Source organism: Trichosurus vulpecula, chromosome 3 (assembly GCF_011100635.1).
Source record: "Trichosurus vulpecula isolate mTriVul1 chromosome 3, mTriVul1.pri, whole genome shotgun sequence".
Taxonomy (NCBI): Eukaryota; Metazoa; Chordata; class Mammalia; order Diprotodontia; family Phalangeridae; genus Trichosurus; species Trichosurus vulpecula.
In genome coordinates this window covers 171,734,132-171,755,217 of record NC_050575.1, presented here as the reverse complement: position 1 = coordinate 171,755,217, position 21,086 = coordinate 171,734,132, and the positions used below count along the sequence as shown (strand labels likewise).

Sequence of the window (21,086 nt, the reverse complement as noted above, 5' to 3'; positions counted from 1 at the left end):
GAATTAGTGACTAGCATTTATATAGGGTTTTAAGGTTTGCTAAGCACTTTACATACATTATCAATTTGATCCTCAAAACAATCCTGAGGTAGGTGCTCTTATCCTTATTTTATAGATGAGGGCAGTTGTGACTTGCCTGGGGTGGGTCACAGAGTTACTACCGGTCGAGGCAGGATTTGAACTCCAGCACTGATTACAAGTCTAATGCTCTATCCATGAGGCCACCTAGCTGTCTAAACACCCTGTGTTTTACTTTAGTTGAGGCGTAGTTCAAACTGACCGGGGAATTTCTGGAGTTGTGATCCATTACATTTTCTTTACTTCCAGCTAAAGCAACATGTTATAACATAGCCTGTGTTTATCACAGGATTTGAATGTGTTTTACTATGTTATCTCTAATGAATAGCAAAAGTAATTCCTACTTGGTAATACCCCATAGATTGTAACGAAGGTTTACTTTTAAAAAATTTGCATGTGGTCAAGACTTTCTGTGTGCTGACATGGAAAACCCATCCATGCCAGGATAATCATTTCACTTAATTTAGTTTGTTACCAATAACGACAAGGAAAGTAAAATATGAAAGTGCTCCAGAGCGCAAAATATTTTATTTAAGAATTTACAGTGTCAAATCTAACACGTTTAGGAAAAATAGCAGCTCCCAGATCAGAGGAAGCCTTCTTGAATTAAAAGGTGTTTGGCAGTCTATGCGGAAAGAACAATCAGCAGCAGGGCTGAACTGTAGGAAGCCAAGGATCCAAACAAAGTTTTGAAGACCAAAAAAAAATCACATTGACTGCTGATGAGAGAGTCCAGGAGTTAAGATTATGGACCATTAAACAAAAGACTGTACTTCCACCAGGACTTGCCTTTTCATAAGTTGAAATGAATGAATTCTAAATTTAATTGTACAACCCTGCAAAACATTTTGGAATTTAAATTTCTCTTCCCTATTTAATCCAAATGTTAGCTAGATAAAAAGGAAGGACCAATGCTAATTCCACATTTACATCATTTCTACTCTTAAGAGTTTCAAATACCAAAGTAACAAATTATTCATCTTCCCCCAGAAAAACCTAAAGAAAGTATGACCTACTGATTTTATAAATATTAAATCTTCTCTCTCATTGGGCCTCTTCAGTCTTAACCAGTATGAATAGTATTGAAAATATTCTAAATTAAACCTAAATTAAAAGAATTTCAAGTTCATTAGGTAGAGGTCTATATTTGCAGTTTAGCATGACTGATATTCAACATATAAGCTACTTAAGACCTTAATATGGAAACTGTTTGGGGGCAGAAGTAACAGATTCCAGGATTTCAGACAGGATTCTATTGTGTTTAACCATTTTCGAGATGTGACCATCATAATTAAACTGTGCCAATAATATGAGAGAAAAAAAAAAAGCAACTTAACCATATTGCACTGTAAAAAAAAAAATCACTCCTCAGAAGAGTACAGCATTGACTATTATACAAGAGCTTTTTGTACTATACAATTTCTTTTACAATAAGGCTAAACACAAGTTACATACATACTAGGTAAAATCCAAACCAAATTTATTACAGTCACAGTTTTCATTTAACAATGGTTAATTTGGATCAGCTGTGGCCCCCAAGATTGGTATGTGCCAGTCATAACCTAAGATACATGTTCTTTTGCTGATGCTCTCTTGATAACTGAACACCCTTCATATATAGACAAACATCACTGTAACTTTATGTGCATTAAAATTAGTCATGGTCCTAGTAAGGCCACAGAGTTAGGTGAAAGTGGAAACATACTTGCTACAGGAAAGGAAATGCACTTCTGTAACTAGGGCAAAAACTAACTTTGCATTCTTAAATCACTCTACTAGGTTCCAAAGCTCTGAGGATGAGGGAACTGCCTTTGGTTGCAGATCTGAAGTTGGTATGAATAATAGACATCAACTATTTCCCTCTAATGCTTCATAGATTTAGCCTTTCCAACTAGATCTTAAAGGAAATGTGGAATTATTTTTGACAACAATTCACACATGGACTGCAAGAAAAGGAAACCAGAAGAAAAAATCAGTATTAAATTACTGGTATGTCAATTTCAGAACAGAGTAGCTATACCATGTGCAATAATCTGAATTATCAGTATATCCGAAGAATTTCAAGTGTTCCAATAGCTAATCCAAAGGATAAAATGGTCTACTTCAGTGTTGGATATTTCCTCTGACCAATTCTTCCCAGTCTGGAACTTCCAGTGGCAGCAGATGGCTGAAATGAAATAAACTGCATTAAGTGACAGACTTTACTGTCTGAATTACATGCAGAAGTAAGAAGTTTTCTTGTAAGATATAATTACATAGCTTATGGGGGGAAAATGGAGGCATATCATAAAAAGTAAATAGGCCATAACAACCCAAAGAAAAACAAGTATATTTTTCTAAGTGAATAGGGATACTTTACTATATAACTACTGTAACTATTGTAATTGTTGGAATTTTGAAAATGTACAAGTTACCTGGTATCTACTAAAAATATAGTTTAAATTTAAGTGCATTTCTCTGGTCAAAAGATATAAAAAGAACATTTTTCAAAAAAAGGAAATGGCAAAAATACTTAAAAGCAACAAAATCCAACGCCCAGGAGGGGCTGTTGGAAAACAAGGAATACTGAATCATTGCTCATGAAATTACAAACTTGTAGAATATTTTTGGAGAGCAATATAGCAATACCCAGTAAGTTCTCAAACAATACTGATGGAGATTTAGAGGGAATGACTGAAAAGTTAAAATATATTATTTATTGATCCTAATTTAAAGACTTAAACAAGAATAACTTGTTGAACTGATGTTCAATTTTAAATTTACAAAAAGTCATCTAATTTTAAAATTTCATTTCCTTTAAAATAGTTTAATTTTCTCTTTAAAAAGCTTTAGGTTTGATTGCCTATCAGTAAAAAAAAAATTAAGTTTTAATAATCTGATGATATATAATGTTTATTCAGTTAGTCAACATTTCTGTAGCAGCTAAACTCCTAACAAGTACTGGGGGGTGGGAGAGGAGTAGAGAGAGCATGTCCTACAACCAACTCTGTTAGCAAATTCAACAAAAATAAATGATATGCTATCAAAGCAAATTATCAGTGAGTACAAGCAGATAAAGCACATGGCTGTGTACATGAAAAGAAAGAAAAGGAAGTCTAATAATAGAGAGGAAGAAGGGAGAGGGAAGAAGGGAGGGAAAAATGGAGGAAGGAAAGGAGGATTTATTAAGTGTTTACTATGCACCAGGTACTGTGCTAAGCACTTTACAAATGTGCTTACTTGGTCCTCACAACCACCCTGGATTGTTGTTGTTCAGTTGTTTCGGTCATGTCTGACTCATGAGCCCATTTGGGGTTTCCTTGGCAAAGGCATTGGAATGTTTTGCCATTTCCATTTCCAGCCCATTTTACAGATGAGAAATATGGGGTTAAGTGACTTGCCCAGGGTCACATAGCTAAAAAGTATCTGAGGATGGATTTCAACTCATGAAGATAAATCTTCCTGATTCTAAGCCCAGGGTTCTATCCACTGTGACACCGTACTGGTAATTAAGGTGGGACTTTTTTTTTTTTTTTTACTGTTTTCTCTTTTGAAGCATTGTTATAATCAAGTGCCTTTGATGAGTCTGGCCTTTGTTTCTTTGATTAAATTGGGAGTTTTTGATGACCTGCTTACATCAAGTGAAAGCCTAGTTCACATAGGTTGGAGTCACATGGTTGTGACACCCTCTGATCCTGAACATGGTACATAAACTCATAGGTTAGCATTTTGTTTGGGGCTCTCACTCACTGGAAGAGTGTTATGTGATTTGACCAGAGGAAACTCTGGGTAGCCACTGGCTTTGAAAAAACCCAGATGTTGGTGCTTCTCTGGTAACTATTGCTATGGATAGATTGGTTTGTGTTATTTGCTCTGTTTATATAATGCATGTTTGTAATTTCTGTTTGTATTCTCTCTGAAGTTCAGGGTGCTGGCTTTTCCCCTTGAAATAAGTGAATGATATATACATATATATATAATCAAACACATATACATATATGTATATATATATATGTTTGATTAAAGGGAAGTGAGACTGTTAACCCCTTAGAGTTGCTTTCCTTAGAAAAGCAGATCAAAGAACCTCTGCTGGCAGCCCTCCTGTGTGCTGGTGCTGTTGGTCTTTTACCTCCACAACAGCTGCTAGCAACACTGTTGTTACAGCCACCTAGCTGCCTGGAACCCTGGAAGGCAAGTGCTATTATTATTCCCAATTTACAACTGAGAAAATCGATACTCAGAGAAGTGAAGTGACTTGCTGTAAGTATTAGGGTCACACAGCTAGTGTCTGAAGCTACATTTGAACTCAGGTCTTCCTAACTCTAGGCCTAGTGCTTTATTGTACCATACTTAGTTGCCTCTAGATCTAGGTAATGAGAGCAGAGTTATGCCAAAAAGTGATGAACTACAGATAAATTGCTCCAAAAATTTTTACTGGTACTTGGGGGTGGGGATGGGAGAGCCAGGGAGGAGAAGAGACATACAGAAGGGGGAAGAATCATTAAACATATATATCATAAACAACAGTGAAGAAGGAAAGTATGTCACCTACTTGTGCAAATTGAGAAGGATTATAGAATGGTACTGTTCCCACTGTAGCTCCTCCTGATGGTGGCAGATTGGGAGGCTGTAAAACATGAATAATCCATTTCATTAACATCATATTAAACGATAAAATGTACTCTACCCATTTGCAGAATACAGCTATCATTTTAACTAAGTGTTTGTAATTTCTATGGAGAAATGATTCAAAACTCACATGGAAATAGAACAGATCTTAGGCACTTCTTGCAACTCTGGAGTTATTTAATGGCCCACAGAAAATGGTAAAAACATAATGCAGCATGCATAACCAAAAGAGCTTTGAAAACCAAAGCATGCACAAATTAGGAGAGCCCAGCACCAATGGAGTGTTATTAAAATCAGTACTCTGTAGCAGTTAGTAGAGCCTATGTTATATAAAACATTAAAAGGGTCCAAAAACACCACTCACTATTTTAATATAAACATAAAAAGCCATGACCAACTTTTCTAGTGGCCCCAAAATAAACAAAACTTAAGTCTATGATACACATAAAGATGAAGCGTTCCTTTACTGCCTAAAAAATATGTTCACAGGGTTATTGTTACTCCCTCTTTTGCTACAAACACATCTTCATGTCTTCAAGCACAGAGAATCTACCTTGATTTCTAAAGTGTAGCCCCCTGTTTTGAGTCTTCTGAATCATACCTCACATTATTGAGGTCAAACATTTCAATTTAGATACTAAGAAAATGAATCCAAATAATATGCTTCTAAACAATGAATATTTTAAAGTAAGTTTTCTCTTTTGTGTATTAGTATATTAAAAATCGAAACTCTTAAGACCCAATTCAGCAAGGAACACTGCATCCTTAGTTCATTTTCATTTAGCAAAATAATAGGGTGACAAATGTTAGAAAGTGAACATATCCAGACCCCTACCCACCAAACCTTCCCCCCCTCCCTCAAAGGGGAGAAATGGAATAAAACCAAAAATAAAAGCTTCCATGTTAACTGAAAACTGCCAGCCACATGTACCTGATTAAAATGCTGGCTTACTTCACGTGATAATGAACTCATTGAACTACAGCGCGAAAGCTACAAAATAGCAAGAACACACACAAAAACACACACAAATAAAAAAATCATCATGCATGTCACTGCCCCAAGCCATAAATTTTATTTTCGAAAAGTTTTACGTTGCCATTAGAGTCAACCAGATATCAAATTTTTAAAAGCCAGTTAGTTTAAAATTCATTTTTAAACAAGTAGTATTATTTAGTAAGAAATAAATTAGAATTGATAAAAATTAGTTTGGGGAAGAAGGAAATCCATTTAACCTAAGCCACCTTCTCCCCTTTACAGCAGCACATACTTAAGAATAAAAGAATTATTACATGCTAGGATGAGGAAGGAGAAAATAAATAAAACTTAAACCTTAAAACCCTTAATTTTGGAACATTTAAAGAAACACTTAAAATAGAAAAAAGTGCTCCTAGCAGAAAAATTAACACATTTGACTTTTTTTTTTGCATTTAACTTTTTGTTTTCTAGCTTTTAATTTATACTTCATAAATCAAATATATGTATATATATGTATAAATTGAAGACAAAGCTCACTAAACATCCTATTTCAAAAACTCAAACCAATACAAATGACTGTGAGAAATCATTTACATATGGGGGGAGGGGGAAGGAGGAGGAATATCCTACCTCTCCTGACCGGCGACCATCCATGTTTGAAGATGAGTTTTCAGAACCAGGTAGCAATGTGGCAGAGTTTAACAACTAACCAGAAAAAAAACAGAAAAAAAGTCACAGCTGTTCAGATTAAATGATGTTCAAATCCTTGGTATCAGATGGAACAGCTATGGATGCAGAATGAATTTTCCCTTACTCATAGAAAGAATTTTTTTTCTGATAGCCTCCTAAGTCAAAATTACCTTTATTTTATTGATATTATTAACAGAAAATTATCCATTTTAGAATGTAGTTTTAAAAGCATTTCCTTTACTATTATAACTTGGTAGAGTAAAATCACTAAGTTATGAAACACAAGCACACAATTTCCAACCTTTCTATTCTCACGTTTACGTTAAATGAGAACAAACAACCTTTAAGCATAACCGAATTTTTCAAGAGCTCAGCAAAACATTCATTTCCTAAAATTAACTGTAAATCTTTTACCACCTCATTGTTTACCTGTGGTTCAGTAGCAGGCTCTGGATCAGGTTGGTATGCATCTGGTGACTGACCCTCTAGTCCACTGTTTTCCAAAGGCTGCTCCTCTGCATTAGCTTTAAAGGGGGGTGGGGGTGGGGGTAAGGGGGAGAGAGGGAGGGAGAGAGAACAAACCATTTTGTTATCATTCAAACTAAAATTTCTTGGGAAAATTAAGTTATAATCACTTAAAAAAATTCATGATGGTCCTTATAGTGGGGTCATTCTGAAAGTAATTACAACTAACAAATGTATAAATGAGACCCTGGCTTTTTAATTTTTAAAACTTTAAAGTCTTTATCAAAGCTCCTTACAAAGAAGCAGAGGATTTAACTCTTGTCATTGTTATCCTTGGGGCAAGAAACAAAAAATCAGAATTTGGAAATAAGGTTTGTGATTGAGGGCAAGACTTTGATGGGGTATTAAGCAGAGGTTCATTATCATTTGGCATACCTGAATTTGGTACAAACAAGTTTGAAGGAATAGGAAGTGGTGCTAGTGGAGCAAATAAATCTGAGGGTGCAGGAACAGGTCCACTCTGTTTTGTTCCATTTGGGTTCAAAACATCAACATAACGAGCTCTTGTTCCTGCTGTGAAGAAGAAAGGAATCCTAATTAATACCAACATAATCAGGCATTTTTTAATATCAAAAATTCAATTTTTATTTTGTTAGCGAAGAAATGACAAGAATAAATTTTAAAGTTGCATGTAGTGCCTTTAATACTTTGTATACTCGTGTGTACCTCACTTTAGATACTATGTACACTTTTTGTCTAGCTTTTCTTTTTTAGGGGGGAAAGGGATGGTAAAAAGATTGTCCCACAGCTTTCTATCTGCATTATTTTTCTAGTCCTATTTTGATGTCTCATTGCATCACAGAGGTGATCCTGCTTCTAGAAGTCAGGTTTCTAGAGACCAGATCCTGATTCCATAAGACAGGGCAAAGCAAATTCAGGCAAGTTTACGAAGCTTGATAAACTCTGATTTGTCCCTGCTGACAGAAAGTGCATCTCTGAGAGATGAATCAGTAGACTGGCTGCAAGGTCATACACAGATTTTTCTGTCATAGAGGGAAGATGATTTACTAAGATAGAGAGGACTGGGGACTTGTTTCAGTGCAATATTCAAATCAATGAAATTATATATGCTAGAAACTTAAGTTTTTATTCCTTCATATTTTCTATTAGTTTTAAATTTCTCTGCACCCAAGTCAGGAAAGTATAGCATTTGACAATCTATAAACAACTTGGAGCCAAAGGATCTCTGTCCCAGTCTTGGCCTCAGCTTCCTGATTTGTACATGAGACAGTTGGACAATATAATCTCTATGGTCCCTGCCAGCTCTAAATTCTAAGATCCTACATATACTAAAGTAATTGGTTTTTTGTGTACTTACACTTACACACACACACACACACACACACACACACACACACACACACCCTTAAAAGTCAATAAATGTTTTTAAAATGAGGTGAAAAACTGTTTAACTTGACAATCATGTTTTACAGTTCTTAGATCCAAAACATTTGTATAATGAATAAAATCTACATGTGTTCTATATTCCAGTTCAATACTGTTACCTGCTTTTCTGGAAAACATGTTAACAGAGGTATTGGTGGAGCCACCAGGACCTGGAGGAGCAACAACCTGAGAAAGCTTAGGAAATGATGTTGGAGGTGGGGGCGGTGGCTTGCTCTGCAAGAAAAAGATAATAGCTAACTTCAGGAACAAAGTAAAATACAGTCTGATAAAAACTGAACATTGCATCTAGTGAGTTTCAAAAGATAAGATTTCCAAATACTGCTGGAAAACAACCCCATTTTGGTTCTTACAAGGCCTTTTCCCAATAGGAAGAGAGTTTGGAAGAAATAGGTTTACTTTAATATCTTACACTATATACTATAATAAACTCATAATAAGTAAATGACCTGAATTATTAAAGGTTATACCACAAAAATATCAGAAAAGAAAAAGACGAGGTATCTTTCATGGCTATGACCAGAGGGGGAATTAATAACCAAAAAGGCATGATGGAGGCAATCCAAAAAATTTAAAAAGATAATTTTGATTACATATAATGGAATGGCTTTTGCATTAACAAAACCACAACTAGGATAAGGTGAGCAATCCTCTAAGAAAAAAATCTTCACAACAAATTATCTCTGCTATCTAAAACTAACACAAATACACAACGCCAAAAGCCATTCTTCCATGAGTAAGTGAACAAAGGATATGAACCAACAGTTCTCCCAAGAGCTGTATCAACTATTAATTACCATACGAAAAACTGGTCTGAAATCACTACAGAAAGATCAATGCATATTAAAACAACTCTGAAGTATCATGGCAAATTAGTAAAGATGACAAAAAATGGAAATAGTCAACGTTGAGAGGTTTTCACAAGATGGGCACACTGATGCACTACTGGGGCAGCTGTGATATGGTCCAATCATTCTGAAAAGCAAACTGGAATTGAAAAGTAACTAAAATGTCCATATCCCACTGCTAGAAGTAAATGATAAAAAGAAACTTCTCTAAAATACTCTAAAACAGTAAGCAGCACTTTTTTTGTAGTTGAAAGAACTGAAATCTGAATACTGCTAATCTATTGGGGAATAGCTAAACAAACTGTGGTACCTGGCTATAATGGAATATTACTTCACTGCAAGAAATAATCAATATGGTAAACACAGAGAAATATGGAAAGACTCATATGAATTGATACAATGTGAAGCAAAACTGGGAGACATACACATACACACACACACACACACACACACACACACACACACACGTAAAATGACCACAAGATTGTAAATGGAAAGAACAGGAGTAACAAAATAAAAATTAAAACTGAATTCTGTGAAAGTATGAAGATGAAAAAGGCCTCAAGGGATATAAGAATATACCTCACTTCCTGCTCTGCACAGAGGTTGACCATGGGTGTAGAATAATGCATACAATGTCAGTTTTGATTAATATGTAGGCTAGTTTTGAACTTTTTTTCCCTCTTTCTTTTCATAAGGAAAGGCTTTCTAGGAGAGGGGAAAGGCATATTGGGAAATAAACAGGGAAATACAAAAAGATAATCAAAATTAAAAGGGAAAAAGAGGCTCTTTCCCAGTTAAAACAAATGTTTTACCTCTTCTTCTGGCTCATCTAAATTCACCCAGCGCTGTTTCTTTCCATCCCAAACTATCTGTAAAGATTTAAAATCAAATAAAACAGCATAAAGAGGTTAATTTATGACATTTTAATTTTCCTTATTATCTAGTTTATCATAACTTGTTAAATACAGAAGACAGAACTGCTCTTAGAGGATTCCACACCACTGAATAATTATTTTATACTTATTTTGTTATTGTTCAGTCATGTCCCCACTCTTTGTAAACTTGTCAAAAACCTCATGGACCATATGCTGTCCATGTGGACCAATGCTATCCATGGGGTTTTCTTGGCAAAGATAATAGAGGAGTTTCCCATTTCCTTCTCCAGTGGATTAAAGTAAACAGAAGTTAAGTGACTTGACAAGGGTCACACAGCTAGTAAGTGTCTGAGGCTGGATTTAAATTCAGGTCTTTCTGACTAAAGACCCAGTGACCCCTGGCTGCCTCCATTTTATACATATACTTAATATCAACTGTTAATATATTTTTCATCTTTATTAAAATTTCTACACTTGCCTTTAGTCTTAGTTTAAAAGTATTTGTGGAGTAAAAAAGATATACGCAAATTAGTTGGTCATATTTAAAAACACTTACTGATTTGTTTGTGTCATCTGGCAGATAAGCTTCTGTCTTTTTTTTCCCATGTAGCCAACGAGAAAACCAAGACTCACCACTCTACAGATTAAAAAAAAAAAAAGGCAAAATAAAAACAAGCTCTTGGGAAGCTTTTTTTCCTTCAAAATACCAACAAGCTAATGAAGGCATCACATCAGAGACATAACCCCATTTTATAAGTTAGGAAGATGAGGAAGAGAAAGCCAGTAGCAGGGCCAAAAATACAGAACCATGTGTCCCCTAGTCTTTTTTTTTTGAGGGGGGTGGGGTAGATGAGGTGAGACTGCGTCTACCTCTCTCTCTCTGACACTTGGTAGTACAGTGGCCACTAATGAACCTGATGGATCATCACAGGAACTACTGACCTTCCCAGTTTCTGACTTAGGCTAGTTCATCCCTTCTTGGGCAGCCTGGTGGTCCCCAGCTTTCAGGAGCTCACTACTCCAGCTCATAGCTAGAATTAGTGTGGCCACCTGATTGGCTTAACCCACTGCAGCAGAGAACCTGCAAGCTACAGCACTCCAACAACCTCAGCTTCCCCAGTAGCAGGATTTATAAGCATGTGCCACAATGCCAGAGTCCATATTCTAAATTTTAAAATATTCTCCCAAATGCCCTATTCATCTTCACATACCAAAAACTTGACACTAGAGTTGATACTGTTTTTTTCTAAAAGCCACCCTTAGAGATATGTGCTTTTACCTTTTTAGGTTCCTTGACATCCTTTTTGACCTCTTTGGTTGGTCTCTTTACTTCAGAAGCAAAAGGTGGAGGAGAAGGCTGCTGTCCGGCAGAATTAGAACGTTCTCGTCCTTTGTAGGATTCAGTGTTCTGACACTTTCTGGAATAGTCCTATTCCAAAATATGGGGAATGCAGGGTTTATATCAATGCTCCTTTACAGATTAAATTAAAAGAAAGAGATTAGAAATCACTTTCACATGAACCCTTAGAAACATTACTGAGATGGCAAAATGATTCGAACAGAAAAAGATGAGTTATAAACAAAAATGAAGAGCTAGTGAAAGCGGCACAGATGTACTATACCATGTGTGCTGAAGACTGGGAGGTAGTTCTGGATCTTCGTCCTGGCGCCTGGTTAGATAAAGTGAGCACATGCTATTAGTAAGCAACTAAATAATGTCTCTTTGCAAATATTAAATACTGATTTTAAACAATTTAAAAAAAAAGTTTCTCTTAAGTTAGACTTTAAATCCTCATTTTTAATTTTTCTAAGGACAAATGGTTATATGTTATAAAAAGCAGGATCAGAAAAGCTGCATGGATAAAGGAGTTGGACTCAGGGTATGGAAGACCAGGGTTCAAGTCCTACCTTTGACATACACTAACTAAATGACCAAAGGCAAATCATTTAACCCCTTTTCAGTGCCCTAGGCAGGTCTCTCCAGTAACTAGTCCAAGAAGAGTAGCTAGAATTTCTGGCTTTTGCAGAGATGGTACCAATCTCCATTGGTTTAGAAAAAGTTCCTCACCAGGAGCTCCTACATCTATGAAATCACACATCTGGTTTAAAAAAAGAAGTAGGATCAAGTCAATTGATAACAATTAAAACTAACTAAAATACAGCTTACTGTACTCTTAATAAGTGAAAACAACAATAAAGTAGATTGTAAACCCTGGGGAAGGTATTTGTTATGGACATTGCTTAATTCAGGTAACCAAAAGGGATCCAGGAGTAAAAATACTAAAAGCTATGTAATAATGGTAAGTGTTTAAATACCCACACATATGTAAGTATAAATCATAAATAAGCAATTTTATATATCTAAGTATTCTTTTACTTAGTTAAGGTAAGTGCCTTCAACTCAATATGAAAAAGTTTACCCCTCTTCTCTTTCTCAACTTGCATTAGTTTAGAGATGATTTATCTTTCTCCCATTATTTTAATCATTTTATTAGGAGTTCTTTTTAAAAAACTAAAGTTTAGAACTCCTTCTTCAAGTAAGGATTTAAAAGTTGATTTGATACCAAACTCCTTTCTCAACTGTAGCTGTTTTTCTTCCCAACTTCAGCGGAGAAAGCAGCAATAGTGAGTATCATTGGCATAGAGGTGACTATATAAAGAAATACAGGTTGAGTACCATATTGGCAAATTTCCCACTAAAATCCTCTTCTCTTTGTTCTGAAATGGAGTTCCTAATGGATGATTCCTGTGGCATTCTTCCTATTGATTAAAAAGATAATTATTGGAGTTTTAGTATTGATGAACACTTAATGAAAGCAAACATGAATAACAGTGATATAATATGCAACTTCAGGAACATATTTAGCCTTTAGGTGGGCTACTTTCAAAAATCAAGACTAAAGCTTTACCTGAACTATTTTCAACTCTCTTTAACGCCACATTTGAATTTTAACTTTCTTTAAAAAAATTAAACAAAAACAAGTCAAACACAGATCATAGCAAAGAAATGGCAGGAACTACGTAAGATTTAGTTTTTTAATCCATGATACCATTTATTGTGACCTCAGGACAAAAGTGACGATCCCCTAATAATGAATCTCAAGCAGAAATTCATTATTAGTTCCATCTAAAGGATGACCATTCTAAAGTTACTTTGATAGGAATGTCCACTATTATTTATATTTTGCATTATGATTTAAATTTTACTTAAGAGCACTATTCTGATATCTTTTCAGGGCAGAGTTGATCCTGGGTTCTTGAAGGCTAAGACTAGAGAATATAAAAGCAGAGAATTCCTGCCATGCTAGAAAGGCTTCCCAAACTCAGGGATAGATTTTCATTTGAGCCTGGCTACTTTGAAAAGATTCACTCCTGGATGTTTGGCCACCAAGAGATGAATCTGTTTTTTGACCACAGCAATTCATCAAGATGGTCTCTGCTAGAGGCATGGAAGGGTTGGGATATTAGGCTCATAACGAAATCAGTGGAGAAAATTTCCATACTGATGAAATCACAGATGTTTGAGAAGTACTAAAGTATCTAGTGTTTAACACTCAAGTAATTTTAAGTGATCTGCTAAGTTTTCATCATGCCATCTCATTTAAAAAGAAAACCAAACCTTTAAAGTTAAACACAAGTTGCTTGAGCAGACCAACCTGTGTCCTGGTTCCTAGACTCTTCTGGCAGCTGATCTGTCACTTGGAGAGACTGCCCACCTGGGGATACATTAGGCCCTGGATACACAGCTGCATGCTCAGGACCATACTGATCTGAAAACCCAGGTACAGACACTGGTGGTCCATATACAGGGGCATGCCCAATAGGTCCAGGAGGCACTGGATAAAATGGTACATTGTCAGGTTTTTCTTGATGGAACGAAGTAGGCATACTGCTTGAATTCTCAAGGATGGACTGAGGAGCTATACAATAAAAGAAGAAAAACATCCTAGATTTTGCATTGCATAAAATTTAACTCAACAGAAAGGTAGTGTATTTTCTACTAAATACAAATCTATTCATGATGGCAATGGTTTGGTTTTCCCCCATATTCTTAATTTAGGGGGGAGGAAGGGGAAGTGAGAGTTGAGATGGGAGGATAAAGAGGTGGATCTTAGCTGACCAAATTTTTAAAAATTAGGGGGATTAAAATCTATCCAAAGTTGTAGTAAAATGACTGAACCAGAACTATATATACAGTATTAACTACAATTTTTTTAAAGGAAACAAAAGAAGGGAAACTGAAAGGTAAAGGAACTTTACTGAAGGCCAAAAAGGGGACATAAAATAAAAGCATTTTTTTTGGCTTATTGTTTGCTAATTTCTTTGGTTGTGATTTGTTATAGGCTAGGGGTTTGAGGTAGTATATTATTACCCCTTTTCTGAATGTTTACTTGTTTTTGTTGTGAGGTAAGTTTATCATTAAAAATAAATTTTTAACATGAGATGTTTGGTCTATGCCAAAATGAAAAAGAATGAATCAAAGGCATACGGTGAAATAAACTTAAGGAAAAATAGAAAAGGGAAAAAATATAAATGGGGGGTGAGGAAGGGAGGTAAAGAAATGATGGAAACAGATCCAAATGTCAGAGCAGTAGGATAAAAGAGAGCCAGGCTCTTCCAAACAACAAACATAAAAAAGAAGAGATAATGAAAACCTTCAAGAAAATAAAAATCTATCAAAATTAAAATAATCAAAGGAAAAAAACAGATATAACCACAAATTACAGTAAAACTTCCTCATTAAAATATCAGAAGCAATGGAGACAGAAAAAGAAACTAACCAAGACCTCAATACATGTTCATGATGGATAAGTAACAAGCAAAACTGACAATGCTAAGAAAATCACAAAACAAAGAAAAAAAAGGGCTTGTCTTATTTTTCTTCTTTGAGGACTCCCACGGTGCACTGAACAAAGTAAAATGCATAATCAATGTTCACTTTTTGGAAGAAATGAAGATGAGTGAGACAAGAATGAGTGAGTAGAATAGTTATCAAAAAAGATCCTGGCCAAAAATTGAATAGCAAGAGGAAATATCACAAAATGGACACTTGTCACAAGTAAACAAGCTGTACAACCTTATATGGCTCAAAATAAATGAAGACGTAACTCTTAGAAGCAGCAAAAATTGTACTGATCAGCCATAAGTAAAGGTATCAAAGGGAATTATGAATGAACTTAAATTTTTTTTAACATAATTTCCACTAAAACTACAATTGAACCAGCAGGTGGGTTGTATCATCTCGGCTTCTTACAATGTTATGGGGGCAGAAAGCCCTACATGTATTAACCAATGTATGATAATTTTATGTACATCTTTGCTAATGTAAATTACTTTTAATCTTCCTTGCAACAAATAGCTGGTAATTCAAAACTCTATGCCAAATGTCTAACTTTCCTTCTTACAGACTTGTGTTAAAATGAGTGATTTGAAATTTGATATTTAGTGATTAGACAACAACAAAAAAATTGATCAAAACTAGTAGGGTGGTTTTCTAATTAAAGTAACATATATTGTAGATCTCCTTAATATTGCTAGTCTAAGAGTAAAAGAAGGATATTTACTTTATTGTGGTGAAGAGTAGCACTCAATCTATAGATTAACATAAGATGCAAGGCAAACAGAAGCCATCATGCAAAAGGGTTATAATATATTCAGTAACAATTCATAAAAGATCAGAACAGCTCTCTCAAAGTGACGGTAATTGTGTTAATCTTTTCACTTAATTGCCTGTTATCCCTTTGTTTTCCTGGCATTAAAATTTGAAATATTCAAAGCTTTCATTTTCAGAAAAATTTCTCCTAAGAGAAATTTCTCCGGTATATATTTACTTCTCAAATAGAGAATATAAAGCACTCACCTGAAGGCATAAGGTGAATGTTTTGGTTAGACTGTTCTGTATTAGGCAACAATGATGCTAACAGTGGGTTGTCAGGTCCTGGGCCAATTTCTTGACCATGTCCTGTGCCATCATACTGCTCCAGTTCAGAGCTTGGCGTGCTTGGGTACTGATGTGGTGTTGCTCTGTCTTGATTCCAAATTACATCACCCTCCTATAGGAGAAATATTTCAGCCATTTTTCAAGAAGGTAAAAATTTCAGGAAGCATAATCTGCATTATAGCAACCTGAATTGAGCATAAAATATTAATTATTAGTACTTCTCATTTACTCAATCTTCTTCACAAAAATAACAAATAATCCAAAGTGCTTCTGTTTTTGTTAATTAGGAATTTTCACAATCACATTTAACAATTACATTTGAAATCTCCAATACGTAAATAAATGAGGAAACAACATTCTCAAACATAAAATCACCAAATTGTCTCTTCGGTAAAATGAATTCTATACCTCTATTTGCCTCTTTAATTGCTGGAGCTGTATTAACCAAGTAGGTTCAATAAATGATTCCTGTTCTGGTTTCTCTTTTATTTGAGGATCGAAGAGTCGCAACTGGGAGGCTATCTAGAAAAACATGAAAAATAAAGGGCTGTTACTATAAGATCAACCAAACCAAAATCACTTTTCAAAACAGTAAAACCTAGAGCAAATGCATCTTCGATGCTACTATTGGAAGTCTTCTATGAACTCAACAGGTCTCTTGAAAATCTTACTCTGAGTAAGTAAACTGAGTTTATTTCCCACCTTTTAAATACACTGACTCAATGACCCTGGGGAAGTCATCTCTAAGCACTATTTCCTCACCAAGGCCCTCTCTACACCAATGAAATCACAAGTCCAGACTTCATCTCTTGCAGGCCTATAATTAGACTAATTTTTTTTAAATTTTATTTCTTTTCAATTAACAAGCATTTATTTTTTTCCTTCTTCCCACCTTTCTCCTGCTGGTTAAAAAAACCCGAAGGAAAAATTAAAGAAAGAAAATTCTTGTAACAAATATACACATTCAAGCAAATCACCTGCTCAATTTCAAAAGCTCAACTTATATTCAACTTTATGCATTATATACCAGTAATACACAGTAAATATGTAGTTCTGCTTTAAAATATCACAAATATGAGTACAACTATAAACAATGAAAGCACCGAGTAAGTAGAGGTGTATTTTAACACCTCATATGAAAGCTATGTAATATTTTACTCCACTAAATGAAGTTTCTAATGTGCTGACGAGCAAAGGCTATTTTCAGTGAACTAAGATCATCAATAAATATATGAATCAGCACAAGCCATTAAATGAACCACTATACTAAGAGATGAGCATTAAAATAATTATGGAAAGAAAATTTATGCAATTCCTATTGATGTTTGCGTAATAATGTTATTACAAAAAGGAAGCTTAATTTTTAAAAGTCAATATGTCATCTCTCTCTAAACACATCATAATTTTTATGCAATCAGACAACCTGAAGAAGCCTCAGTAAAGACAATAAGTACCTGAATGAGCTGGCTAATCAGCACTGGTGAATACTGGCGTGGTTGTTTGAGAATAGTTTTGGAAATGATTTCACAGTAATGAAAGGCCTGTGCAGCAAGACCCATTTCAGCCAGTCGACAAGCATAGATGAATTTGAATACCTAAAGGAATCAAACGAGGATGCCTTTCAATTACTGTCTTGGTCACTCTCACTAATGTTCATGTTTACTCTACACTAGAAAGTAACTCATATCTGAATTAGTACATGGTTGGCACTAGTGTACTGGCCCTAGGAAGCATAATCATTTCCAAATTCTTCCCTTCTACAGGGATATATCAAGTACAAAGTCAGATAATACCCATGTACTGAACTCCCCCTCCCACACCCAAAAGACATTCTAATGTTTTAGTTTTTGTTTCTTCTCCAGAATAACTTTCGGTTTTGGAATTTTATAATGCTAAAGATGGTCATGCCTCACTTAAAAGTGACTCAGATTCAGGAAAATAAGTCTTTAGTGTAGAAACAAACCACAAGAGTAGGGACCGTTCTAACATAGCTCATTTGTGCTGTAGTTTAAATTGTATCCCCTAAATACACTTAAACTCTGACGCAACATTTCCTATGATGGGACAGAATAAAAGGATTTCAGGGCATGGTTCATAAACAGATTCAACTTTGAGAAACTAAACATTTCAGGAACTAAAAGGTTTTGAAAACCAAAATACAAGTAATTTTGAAATCCTTAAAGCAAATTGTTTCTGATTTACAAGAGATGACTTCTGCAGGATTATTTTTCTGCCTCTTACCCCTGCCTTAAATCTCTCATGCTGACAATCTATCCTCTACTCAATGTTGTGCAAAATAACATTCCTCAAGTACAAGTGTAGCTCTGTCATTCTTCTCCATGTTTGCAATGTAGGAATATACTCCCTTCTCCCCTCTGCCTCTCAGAATCCCTCATTTTCCTTCAAAATTCAATTCAAATACCATCTTCAATATGAGGCCTTCAGTTTTCTCCCCACAGATGCCAGTGCTTCCACTCCAAAAAAATTACCTTGTGCAGGGTGTTCCGAAAGTCTTAGTAGAGTCATTAGCTTTAATACCTTAGTGCAGTTTTAAACTATTAAAGCTTAAAACTAAACTAAGATTTTTGGGACACTGTACATTTTATTAAAAATGTATTTTAGACATACTGATATATGTTCACATTATCTCCCACTATAGGACATAAGCTCCTTGAAGATGGAGATTATTTCATTTTTGTCTTTGGACAAGCAAAAACCTAGCACAGTGACTGGCACATAATACGAGTTTAATACGATGCTTGTTGATTGATTCTGAGTATTTCATGACAAAAATTTCCTTGAAAAGATTTTTTTAAAATTTTAGTCATTAGCTAAAATACAAAGACAGACTAACCATAGAAAAATTTCCCCCACTGACCACTAATCGGTGAAATTCATAAATTGTAGATTCAAAATACATCATCAATTCTAACCTGGAAATTAGGCAAGAAGCATGGCTGGGTTCCCAGGGACTGTGCATATTCATAGGCTTCTGTTCTGTGAATAGCTTCATTGGTTGCAAATTTTAAAAATGGCAAACTATTAAGAGAAGGACAATTACATTAACTTGAAAAAAAAGGAAAAAACTTCTGACCAACAATAGTATGTGACTCAAATATATGCCTAAGGTGAGTCACTTGGGCCTTTACTACATATAGGGGAGTTTTTTTTTTTTACCAGCACAAATATCAGAGTCGTTTGATGAAAAATTGGTTCTGATTTTACTAAAAGAGTAAAAGTCAAGAAAAATAACCAGAAACTGCAATCTGAAGCTTTGACAAAAAGGTCTGAGTTTTTCTTAAAGAAAAGACAAAAAACGGTATAATCATTTGCTTCCTTACCTGTGATTCGATCCAATTAGGACAAGTTTTGTAGTTTTCTTAGTATAAACCCCAAATCCAATCTGGGCCATCAGATAACAAAAGTGTGCAGCATCTAAGAGGCCTTTAGAAGCTAAAGAAATAGAGAAGCAGTCTAAAATAGCTATCACTGATCATTTTTGAAAAGTGGAAAAAGTTACAAGGTCCCTGAAATCTACAGAAGCAACATAAAAAATTCTTTATTCTAAATATTTCTGATAACATTTAGTAAACTTAAAACAACTTGTTCACATTAGACAAATGCTACACTTTTAACTTCAATAACTAACTTACCAAGAGTATCACCCATGGTGGCTATTGTCCTTGACTCTACATCCATATTATTAGTCAAGTTGGACAAAACCATAGCAAGATGAGGCCTCCAGTCTCCCCATTTCTCATCTCCACAACACTAAAAAAAAGAAGAAATCACTGTAATATATGGCAAAGGAAAGCTATTTTAGATTCTACAAAGAATGGTATTAGCAAATGTAATAAAGCAATCTAGGTCAGCAAAATGTGAATCCACGAGTAATTCCTCACAAACCAGGCAGGTCTGGAGCACAGCTCCCTCTTCTGAGGGTCAATACTTACTGTGGACGCAGCGGGCATTCTTCCAGACATGAGTTGGTAAACAGTTTGTAAGGGATCATTAATTGGAAGGCTGTTGGCAAATCTGTCATTACATAAAAACAAAAGAATAAAAGCTCAGCTTCTGTGAGATCACAGTTAATCAGTCAACTAATAAGTATCTATTCAGTGCCAATTATATGGAAGTTGGGGAAACAAAGACAAAAAACAAAACAGTTTCTGCTCTCCTTCTATTAAGAGGCTAACATATTTAAGCATGTCCAAGGTAACTTCAAGAGGACACAAACAAGTGGAGGGGTAGAAATCATGAAAGGCCTCATTTTAAAGGGGGCCAGGGATTCTAGAAAGTAGATGTTGGGAGGAAGTACATTACAGGAAAGAGGGTGGGGAGTAGGGTGGGAAGGTGGTCAAACTACACAAAGGCATGGAGGGAGAGGAGATGGAATGTTGTGTATGAGGAAAACAGCAAGCAGGCCAACTGGGCTAGAACACAGAGTGCATGAAAGAAAGTAATGTGTAAAAAGCCTGAAAAGATAGTCTGGAGTTAGACTGTAATGGGCTTTAAATGCCAAAGTTGTCTGAATTTTATCTTAGAGGCAACTGGGAAGTGCCATGGTCAGACCTGTACTGTAGGAATGCCTTTTGATCAAACCATAACAATAGCACAGGTAATGAATAATGGAAGCCTGAACTAGGATGGCAGTGGAGAGAAGATGAAAGATGTGAGAGATGGTACGTAGGCAAAATTGACAAGTCTTGGCAGCTGACTGGAATGAGCAGTGAAGGAGAGTGAAGGTCTGGATTAGATTTACTCTGAAGCAAAAAAATGCATTTTGAAGAAAAAAATGTGACAAGCCTGGGTCCTAAGGTGAAATTAAGGAATCCACTAAAGTGTTTTCTGCAAGAATTAACTGAAAGGGCCCAAAAATAAATGTAGTAACAAAAACCCTGAAAGGGCAGTATAACTCCAGGAGAATTTTCATCAGCATATCATTCCATGAAGATAACCTGTTGCTTCAAAAGTACTAAACGAATAATGAATTAATTCTATAAGTGTAGGAGACATCATTCCCAAATTAAAACCCCTTACCTGGTCATAACTCTTGCGTGTGTTCGGCTGTCCATTTTACTAGCAAGTAACAGAGCATGTCCCCATAAGCCATGTTTCATAGCAGATTCCAAAGCATC

The 21,086-nt window shown here is 35.4% G+C and overlaps 1 protein-coding gene across 3 annotated transcripts in view; it reads right to left on the bottom strand.

The window, feature by feature from the left end:
* Positions 1–571: 571 nt before the first annotated feature.
* SEC16A (SEC16 homolog A, endoplasmic reticulum export factor) overlaps positions 572–21,086 on the bottom strand; it is a 45,865-nt gene continuing 25,350 nt past the window's right edge. For 2 of the 3 annotated variants that reach the window (XM_036751562.1, XM_036751564.1), the window contains 21 exons: positions 20,989–21,086; positions 19,902–19,983; positions 19,602–19,719; positions 19,290–19,401; positions 18,882–18,987; positions 17,403–17,543; positions 16,357–16,470; positions 15,868–16,060; positions 13,664–13,927; positions 12,685–12,767; positions 11,630–11,677; positions 11,287–11,436; positions 10,564–10,644; positions 9,945–10,001; positions 8,383–8,497; positions 7,253–7,390; positions 6,782–6,876; positions 6,293–6,367; positions 5,618–5,677; positions 4,610–4,684; positions 572–2,245 (listed from right to left, as the gene is read on the bottom strand). In XM_036751562.1, the coding sequence (XP_036607457.1) occupies positions 2,177–2,245; positions 4,610–4,684; positions 5,618–5,677; positions 6,293–6,367; positions 6,782–6,876; positions 7,253–7,390; positions 8,383–8,497; positions 9,945–10,001; positions 10,564–10,644; positions 11,287–11,436; positions 11,630–11,677; positions 12,685–12,767; positions 13,664–13,927; positions 15,868–16,060; positions 16,357–16,470; positions 17,403–17,543; positions 18,882–18,987; positions 19,290–19,401; positions 19,602–19,719; positions 19,902–19,983; positions 20,989–21,086 (2,274 nt within the window). In that variant the 3' untranslated portion in view covers positions 572–2,176. The remainder of the gene's footprint in view (positions 2,246–4,609; positions 4,685–5,617; positions 5,678–6,292; positions 6,368–6,781; positions 6,877–7,252; positions 7,391–8,382; positions 8,498–9,944; positions 10,002–10,563; positions 10,645–11,286; positions 11,437–11,629; positions 11,678–12,684; positions 12,768–13,663; positions 13,928–15,867; positions 16,061–16,356; positions 16,471–17,402; positions 17,544–18,881; positions 18,988–19,289; positions 19,402–19,601; positions 19,720–19,901; positions 19,984–20,988) is intronic. The other variant, XM_036751563.1, reaches the window with a different exon arrangement.